This window comes from Juglans regia, chromosome 7 (assembly GCF_001411555.2).
Source record: "Juglans regia cultivar Chandler chromosome 7, Walnut 2.0, whole genome shotgun sequence".
NCBI lineage: Eukaryota > Viridiplantae > Streptophyta > Magnoliopsida > Fagales > Juglandaceae > Juglans > Juglans regia.
In genome coordinates, this window is record NC_049907.1 from 21,360,955 (window position 1) to 21,370,517 (window position 9,563).

General features: G+C 38.2%; 1 protein-coding gene across 1 annotated transcript; it reads right to left on the bottom strand.

Annotated features, from left to right (window-relative positions):
- Nucleotides 1–1,182: 1,182 nt before the first annotated feature.
- Nucleotides 1,183–8,745, bottom strand: LOC109003426 (probable sucrose-phosphate synthase 2). Its single transcript, XM_018981538.2, has 12 exons — nt 7,960–8,745; nt 6,663–6,895; nt 5,885–5,948; nt 5,076–5,774; nt 4,637–4,765; nt 4,421–4,552; nt 4,159–4,335; nt 4,026–4,079; nt 3,873–3,935; nt 2,681–3,634; nt 2,468–2,595; nt 1,183–1,649 (listed from the first exon to the last, which is right to left on the bottom strand). Exons 1-12 carry the CDS (start codon nt 8,236–8,238, stop codon nt 1,361–1,363), a joined length of 3,201 nt encoding a protein of 1,066 aa, XP_018837083.2. The 5' UTR covers nt 8,239–8,745; the 3' UTR covers nt 1,183–1,360.
- Nucleotides 8,746–9,563: the final 818 nt, after the last annotated feature.

Below are 9,563 nucleotides of genomic sequence, written 5' to 3' on the forward strand. Positions count from 1 at the left end.
GATAGAGGTTAAAAGGCTCCCCCTTGGGTGGTGATCAGGGATTGATTGTTGTGGGGGAAGGCTTGATCCTCTATCCCCCTTTTCCTTTTAATTCATTTTATTTTCTTTTAAAAACTATTTCTTGAACTTTGATTCTTTTAAAAAGTAGCAAAACAATTTAGTAGTAACGAGCTACTTCAATCTATTTACAAATAGGAGAGTGATTTGATCAATGGGAGTGAAGAATTCAATTTGAGTTAAGCAGCCAATCCATCATTGAGCCGACCATAAGGATTGTTCTACAATTTCTCAAAAAAAAAAAAAAATACAAAAAATATTAAGGTCTTGTTTGTTTTTACAAATGAGATGATATAAGTTAAAATTAAAATTAAAAATTAAATCAAATATTATTAAAATATATTTTTTTAATATTATTTTTGTTTTGAAATTTAAAAAAATTAAATTGTTTATTTTATTTTATATAAAAATTTAATAAAGTTGTAATGATTAGATGAGATGAGTTGAGAAGTTTCTTAAAAACAAACGAAGCCTCCCATGAACTTTTCATGGAAGCCGATGTCGAGTGACCAATTCACCTGAACAATCAAAAAGGAAGGGAGACCTTAACACTTCAAAGCCCCTTCCATGACGATGCCATAGATTTCCCTTTATGTCTCATCATTGGATGGGGAGGGGTCACTACCTTGTGCTATGTAGAGGTCATATTCCCTCCATCCCACGTGGGAAGAGATCAGGGTGAGAAAGAGGGAGTGGGCAGGGAATGGTTTTTCTTTTTATTTGTTTATATATACTTTGATTGAGGAATTTGGCATGTTGCATGCTTCACAACTGAAATGATATGATCGGAAAACTTAATTCACAAACCTTCATCTTTATCTCTATAGCATTTTGTCTTACCCAAGGAATTTATATCAAGTTCCAGCAAAAAACTCTGCACATAATTATGTCAGCTCAATGGAGAGGGAGAAGGGGGTGGGAGAGCATAATCTGGGAGAAATATTTGGCTACTACAGACATTTGTTTTTAGAGAAATGATAGTTGCAGTCGTGAATGTGCAAGCGTCATGCAATCACTTTAAAAAAAGTGAATAAATACGAGATCCACACGAAAAAATAATAATTTTTTAATAGTGAACTCCACTCTGTTTCGAAGCAACTACACAGCACTTGTGCACTCCACGACTACATGTAGCATTACTCTTTTTTTTTATCAACATAAGCATCTTGTGACAATGGGAGGTATTATCTAGCTACATTTTGCCATAAAACCCACATCAAAAAATGCTTCCAGTGACAGATAATTTCATGTCATTATAAAAAAGATAACTGTGTTCAACAAAGAATATAGGCTACCTACCACCTTACATTCCAGCAGCAGCTTTGGAGAGTTGCTTCAAGGCATTGGCAAGCTCATCCGACTTTCCTTTCCCACTAATTGTGCTGATCAATGGGCTTTCACTAGGAACAATGTCGTCCCTATGGTAACTTCCTGATGTTCTGAGCAATTCTTCCGAACCCTTAGCTACCACGTCTCTCATGATTATGGTCTTATGAGTCCCAGATATCAGTTCCTCATAATCAGTGTCTCCGCTTTCACCGAGGATCACATACATGTTTGCAACATTCAATCTCCAGCGGACAAAAAAGTATCTAACAATCAGAAATTATGAGAAATAGTTAACAGGGCGGTTATAGTCGTGCCCCATTGGACATTGCAATGTGGTCGGTATAAAATCTGGCTGCACCAACAGATTCTTATATAGGCCAATCACTTGCACAATCAACTTCCAAATGATCTATTAACCAAAACGATCTTCTTGGTTTAGAAAGAAAGCAAATGACGACTTGTATCATCTAGTTACGAATTTCGTTCTCTGCTTGACCAGAGTGTATCATTGATTCATATTGTTTTTAGAGTAAATATGTTGGAAAGCATCCAAACGAGGATTCTATCCACCTGCGACTTCTGTCCCCATATGGTTCAGCTGCTTAATAAAGCATATCAATAAGAGCTCACCACAAATAAAATATTCTTCTCCAGTCATGTATAATTTTATGGTATCGAATAAATATGATGCTCGACTTTGGAAATTTTCTTTGAGAAAACTGAAAATGACTCGATAAATCTAGATGAGAATTGCCTGCAGACTGCAGATCGGTAATATAGTTATTGTCTAAAAACAGCAAGGTAGCACATGCTTTCTGGGGGGAAGTGAGGAAGAGCCATTTTGTTATCTTTTGGCCATAGCAAAGGGTCCTGACTCCTAACAGAATATGTCACTAACCACTCTTTCTTGAGATTGATTTCAATCCCTTGATTCTGTTCGAACTTTAATAGCCTTAGTTTAAGCAATGGTTAAGAGGAAAGAATGGCTAATCAAATGCTATCAACAGTGAAGACTCATCTAAACCCAAACAAAAAAAGGTCTACTTTTATGGAATTGCCCGGTGCTCCTAACTGTATGTACCTCAGAGCCTGTGCTCTAGATGCTAGGAGAGGAATAGTTTGCAGTCTTGTTGAGTTCCTGCAGTACATTGAATGGCAACGTAGCCCCCGCATCCTAAGCTTCTGCCTCAAATCGTCCACTTTCTTTGCCTGTAAATCAGATCACCATGAAAAGTCCAATTAAATCAAAGAACTTTCTTTACTGCCAACACTAGCATTAATAAATTTCAACTACCTTTCTAGGATCCTTTATTAAGTATGAGATGCAATGCGCATTGCTTGATTTCAGATCCTCCTGAATGGGGCTGGAAGACTCGTAGGAGTTTTCTCCACCTTCAGATGTATTTATCAGCTTCCAAATGGTTTTCTTTAAACCTTCACAACCCCAACGATAATCAATATGTGATGCATAATCTGGGTCAGGCAAGAGTTTTCCATCTTCTTCGGAATAAGTGCCAGGGTAGTACACTTCGCTACCACTACTACAAATCAAAGCATCAAACTCATTTACTTGAATATTCCCTGACATCAAAAACTCTACTGTCTCAGACATCGGCATAGCCGTTGATAAAGCAAAGCCAGAGACTCTTGCTGTTTGAGAGTCTAAACGAACAGACCTAATTATTTCTTGCACTATCTGAATCATATTTTGTTCAGGAGCTCCATTGCAGTCATAACAATCAAGTGCGATAACTATTAACCTACGTCTCCGCCTCAACATGGGATACTTGCTTGCCACATTCTCAAGCAACTTATGGGAGCTTTCAAAATCTTTTGGGGCAGATTCAGGCTTCTTTATCCTGCTCAGGACTTGTTTCACTCGGTCTTGCAGCTCTGGGTCACCAGTTGCCACAGCTAAGTCAAGAGATCCATTCAGTGAAGATTTTTCCCCATCAACTGAGAGCCTAAGTGACATATCTTGTACATCCTTGAGTGAATCATTGAGAGACTCATCAGCAGCCATGTCATCCTCTGGAGTATCAGTTTGCCATTGTGGGTGCCTCATGCGACAGGCTGCTACCCTAGTCAAATAGGTTCGGCAGTGTTCAGGCCATGAGAACAAGTGTATGTTCCTCAGACCATTCTTTCTGCAGTCATTCCATAAGTTCTTCTCTGACAACAATTTAAGCAGTGCAGAAGCAATTGCTTGATCATCATGGGGGTCCACAAGCAAACCATTATTCAGGGCCTATCAAGCACAATAAAAAATTATAGTCACATTCAAAAAAATCACTGTATTTTATATTTTGCATCAGCTAATTTAGAATTCTACTGAAACCCATTCAAACAAAAGTTGATTCAGAAAACCGCTGAATTTTCTAGCCTTTTTTTCTTTGCCTTCTAGGTGAATGGCATGCAAGGGAAATTCATTCTATAATATACTTTTTTATCATATGATTGGCAAAGTTATCAAGGTCACTCGTTACCCGATGAATGTCAACTGGTCCACCATTTTTTGTAGCCACCATTGGAAGCCCATGTGCTGCTGCCTACATTAGTCGGCAAAAGGAAAAAAAAAATACAAATAAGCATTTTACATATTGAGAGATTTTGAGAAAATGGTACTGGTCAAAACTAACCTCAATCAGGGTTAGCCCAAAAGGCTCCACCAATGCTGGATTTATGAAGACTCCCTGTAATTAATCCAACCACTTAGCTGACAGTCATTGTAAAGCCATAATAAGTTTATTTTAACAAAGTCAATTCATAAACCTTTGTTTTTGCTGCAAGCCGGTATATCTCTGGAACATCCGATTGCTTGTGATGCTTTGGGTAAGCTACTTGCCCATAGAGGTCATACTTATCAATCATTTTCAACACCGTTGTAAGCACACTAGCATTTCCACCAGACATCTCATCTATATCATCCCTATTCCCCATTATGAGTGTCTGTTAAGAAGCACATTAATACTTTTACAAGTACTTGATTATATATTATAATAGTTAAATTGTGCAATTGCACAAGCTAACTCACAAGATTAGCAAGATCTTTCATGGGACGGCACTCGCCAAAAGCTTTCAAAAGAGTGGTTATGTTCTTTTTTGGATCTGGCCTTGATAATGCCAAGATCATTGGCTTGTGAGGATTTGTAAGAAACCTCATCACCTGCCAAAACATGTTGCACGTGAGGCAGTAAAATTGACAAGAATATTAATTAGTAACAAAACATGACACAAACCAGCCACTCACTTCTGACCATATTGGTGGAATTGCTTTCGGAGAAGACCCATCAGTACCTCCAGTCAGTTGTATGAGTTCACCATCAACATCATCTTCATTAACCACGACATTGCTGAAGTCCATTCCAGGAGGAATAACCTGCAAATAAATTGTTAGCTCTTTTTTGGACTTTCAGAAGTAATAAGCTTCTGAGACATAAATTTATACTTTTGTTTTTCGTAGGGCTTTTTGTGAATTGGAGTATAACACTGTTAAATTTATAACCATTGGGGCATACTGCAAGTGATATCCAGAGGAGTCAAGAACAAGAATAGAGAAACATAACTTCTGCTACGTTCTTATTCTTCCATCTAACTTTTCATTTATCTCAATGCCCCAAACTTCATTGATAAAGAGTCATTACTTGATAACGAGATGTCTAAGAAAAACAGAAAAGCTGCATTCTTACCACCATCCTTGGCATGTATCGACCATGGCAATTAACCCCACGTCTAGCACGGGCACGCAACACTTTCTCAAGTTTGACATCAAAACCATCATAAAGTCCCCATTGCTCGTCAATTTCCTGTTTAGTGCTTGTAATAACAAGTTCAGCAGCATCAAGGGAAAGTTCCTCTCCTTCTATCCTCCTCATTATCTTGTATGTTGAATTGATGTCCTCCTTTGATTGACGCCCCTGCTTAAGAAGCTGTTCCAGCTTGTTTCTCCCAAGAGAGTGTCCTGTCAGTACCATTGGGACATTTAAAGCACCTGAAAGAAGAGCTGCACTATCGCCAGCATCCGCATAATGTCCATGAATTACATATGGCCATACTGGATGGCCATGACCAATTTGTTCACCCAAAACTTTTGACATGTTAAGAATGTGAGCCAGAGCTCCATCTACAAATTCTTGAACATATGGCCAAAGCAGTTCTTTTCGGAGGTATTTATCGCGGGGACCAAATGGAATTCTTATAACGTATGCCCCACTACTCTCTCCAAAATCATTACCATCACCATCTTCAGGGCCTGCAGTTAACATCTCTGTTGGCTCCCCATAGCTCCAATCAACGTCAGGTGATGAGATTTGGCGGGGAAAAAGGTCTACCCTATACACCCCAGGCATCCTTGCAAGTGCACGAGAAAGCTCAACCACATATTTGACCTGAAAGTAAATTCTTTAAGAATGAACTGTCCATTGAATGAGAAATTTAAATGGGATCCAGACGCATTATCACTTCTTTCTTTTTTAAGAATTCAATAGCCCCAAGGTACCTGTCCACCAGTATCAGAATCTCGACCAAGCTCCATGTTTTCTCCCCGGACCAAACCATGTAAACTGGCCATGAAGAAGTGTTGCAGTTAGAAACTATATCTAAAATGCCTATGTTTCTTAAACAGAATGTGAGTAGCGACAATAGGAGTGCATTAGCAAGCAGCCCTCTGAGGATGTAAGCAGTATGGTAAATATATCCATGGTTTTCGCACTTTGATAACCAAAAGCATGTCACAGCAGGAGTAGTTACAGAAAGAAGCTCTTCTTCAATGAATTTTAAAAGATTTGTCTCGACAGATTAATCCCTTGATATTACATGGCTGGCAATGTTCACTCATTGCCATCTTGAGTTTTTGCCTTCACCCCTGGTGCTCCTTTTGATCTCTAGGAACAGACCACATGCCCAACCCCTTGCAGAAACAGAACAGGAGGGGATGGGGGGCAGAAGCAAAGAAAATATGAAAATAAAGTCGTGCCTTTGTTTAATTTTGTAAGCATTATGGAGATAGTCCCAAACTAATTCTTGTTTCCTCCATCTTCCCAGAATCTAGATTGAGCATTTAAAGCATAGACAAGGTTTATTTGAAACGGCACTAAATATCATTCTAGAAGGTCTAAGAAGCCAGTATAGTAAATTACACACTCTTAAAAATATGGTTGGGAAATACAAAAGGTTTAATGACAGCAAAGATATCAACATAAACAACTTTTATATTAATTAGAAAGAGTCTACAACAAATATTTCTCCCAGTCAATATGGACTAGAAAGAATCATACCTGATAAGAACAATATAAAGCCGCTTTTCCTTTTTGTCATCTGACCATACTTCCAAATTTGAGATGTTTCGCTGGAACCTTTTCCTGGGAGTATCACAATTCACCATCTCCCCCAAACCGTCCCCCTTTTCTCCTTCTGACAAATCCTCGGACATGTCTTCTGTTGCATCCTTGCGTCCTTGTTCTCGCTCCCATCTTCGGTTTGCCAAACGTTGAAGTTCCTCCCATTCCAACTGCATGAATTTTACAAGTGTGGCATATTAATCTTGCAATTATTACCCTCTGATAAAAAGGTAACCACGTACTGAGTTTCTTGGTGTGGCCGAACCCATGCCTTTAGATGGAAACTTCAGTTAAAACACCCAAGAACTATATAGGGGGGAAAAAAGTCTCTTTTTTCTGAACTTTAAACTGATGTAGCCAATGCAGATAGGAATTTCTCAGTTCAAATCCATGGTGGCGTCTAATCATTGCTTCTATTTTGAACAGGGAACTATGAACTTCACGTTCTGGGTATTGTTGTCCCCAAGCAGCTATATTGCATATCATCGAAAGATCCACCCACCCGTACAGACAGAACCAATTGATAAATACACTTCTAGTACTAACTCCTAAAATTCCACTTGCGAAATTAACAGCTACCTCCTTCCTTTTATATCATACCAAAACAGGACAAATTTTGGATTAGTAAATACTAAATATTGAAAGGATGCTCCAGGATTAAAGAAAAATCAAATAAAGAAAAAGACAATTTTTTAGCAAATCAACAACTATCTCAACAAAGAAGAAAAAATTACTTTGGTATTCACCCAATTCTATCCATCCAAGAAACCTATCGAAAACTACCTAATGGCATAGAAAGAGCAAGGTATCTGGTATATGAAAAATCCTATTTTAAAGTCGCCTAGTCTCCTCAAGAACCAACAAACCTCTCACCCACAGCACACTCTGGACAGAGAGAGAGGGAGACAGATTAAAAATACCCATCTTGTAGAGAAGTCACAGATATACACACAATTCTCTAAAAAGCTTCTCCCCCATTGATAAATCTCCAAAAACACATTTACGTTCACCACGTAGAAAAATACACCGACGTACACATGCATAGATACATACATTTCCAAATCCATTCCATGGAGAGATCAAAGGGGCTCATTTTCTGAAAAATCAGAAACTAAGTAAACAGGCAATTGATTATCTGAAAAACCAGAGTCCCCATTTACTCTAAAACAGATTCTCGAAGCTCAAGCAAAGAGAGATTCAGAGAGAGTAAAAAAGAGGAAGAATGAACAAGGACCTGTTTCTTCTTGCGGGCAAGGTGCCAAATGCGCCAGCACATGTTCTCAAGCCTGGAGCTCCGCTCCCGGGTGTTTCGGGTGGCGACCACCTTGATCCACGTCCGGTGCAGGTCAGACTCATCTACACCCGTCACCACCTCCTCCACAAAGTACTTGGTCGGATTGAAATGGCCGGTATCCCTCGGAGTCACCGGCGTCGGCTTCTGCTCATCTTTTGCCGGAGCCCCACTGTCCAGTATGGCCTCTAGGTACCCATTAATCCACTCATTACCTGCCATTTTCTCTCACTTTCTCGCTTACTTTCTAGCAAAAGAAAAATCTGGTTTTCCTATATCAAAAGATTCAAGACCATATGTCGTTGGGTCATAAACATAACATGCAAACAGTTCTGTGATTTTCTCTTCTTTTTCCGGTGATTTCCTCGAGAAGAAAATTTGGGTTTTTGGTTATATCGTTCTTCCAATAGTATGAGACTCTAGAAGTTGAAAGAGACAACTTTTAGATATCATTGAATTCCGTGTCAAAGGAGGAAGGTTTCCTATGAGGAGTGAGATGAAAATACACAACTTGACGATGCTGTCACATGTTTTCTTTGTACTTTCCTAGTGATTTTCTTGGAAAATAAAAGAGAAAATGGGGAATTAAATAAGAGAGGCAAAGTAAAAACATGCGAGGAGGTAAAGAGCGTATCTTTTTGGGGATTTGTGTTTTTGAGCTGGGGGAGAGCTTTGGTGCCAGGGCCCAGTAGGAGTGGGGCATTGGCTAATGCTAGAAACTAAGAAGTTTGAAATAACAACAGACGAGGGAGGAGGATTTGGAGGAGAAACATGGTGAGGTTGAGGAGAGAGAACCACATGGCGGGGAAATGGTGGGGCAGGAATTGTACACGTGTAGAAAGAATAGTGAGAGTAAACGACAGAGGGAGAGAGAGATAGATGAGTAGGTAATTCACTTTTTCCAAGACGGTCCGGTTCCCGATGCGACCTCGCCGCCTTCCTTCTCGCTCTCTCTCTCCTTGGCTTTAGCCTTTCATTCGGAAATCATTCCTCAAACTTTCAAGTTTCATCCCTTGCAACATTTTCTTTTCTTTTTCTCTAAAATATTTTTATGTTTTGACAAAAATGTAAATCACCGGTTAACCATTCACATCTTACTATTCGGATTGAATGCATTTAATTGAAAAATAAATCTACATAACAGAATATAAATCAAGTGCTTTAGATTAATTAAATCTAATAATTTAAAAATAATTTTATTTAAAAATCTTTATACTATAGTATAATTTAATTTAAAAAATAAATTTTAATATCTTCCTATCCATTATCATTATAATTTTTTATTAATAGTGTTACGTATACTTACACTTTTACTTAAAGTACACATTTTGTTAGTTTTTTTTTTAAAATTTTAAATTTCATAATTTTTAGCATATTAGTAACTGATATTTTTAGAGAAAAGATATTCGTAACTGTAAATTATGCAACCGGCATGTAATCACTTTGAAAAAAGTGAATAAAATATAGGATCCACATGAAAAAAAAATTAATTTTTTAATAGTGAACCACACTCTTTTTCAAAACTATTATGCGACGTTTATGCATTT

Bases quoted from the DNA above. Each gene is read 5' to 3' on its own strand.
- LOC109003426 (XM_018981538.2), bottom strand. From the start codon at position 8,238: ATGGCAGGTAATGAGTGGATTAATGGGTACCTAGAGGCCATACTGGAC. The intron at 6,896-7,959 runs GTCCTTGTTCAT...AAATTCATGCAG, and splicing joins TTGCCCGCAAGAAGAAACAG to TTGGAATGGGAGGAACTTCA. The intron at 1,650-2,467 runs GTACATACAGTT...TCTGATTGTTAG, and splicing joins TCTAGAGCACAGGCTCTGAG to ATACTTTTTTGTCCGCTGGA.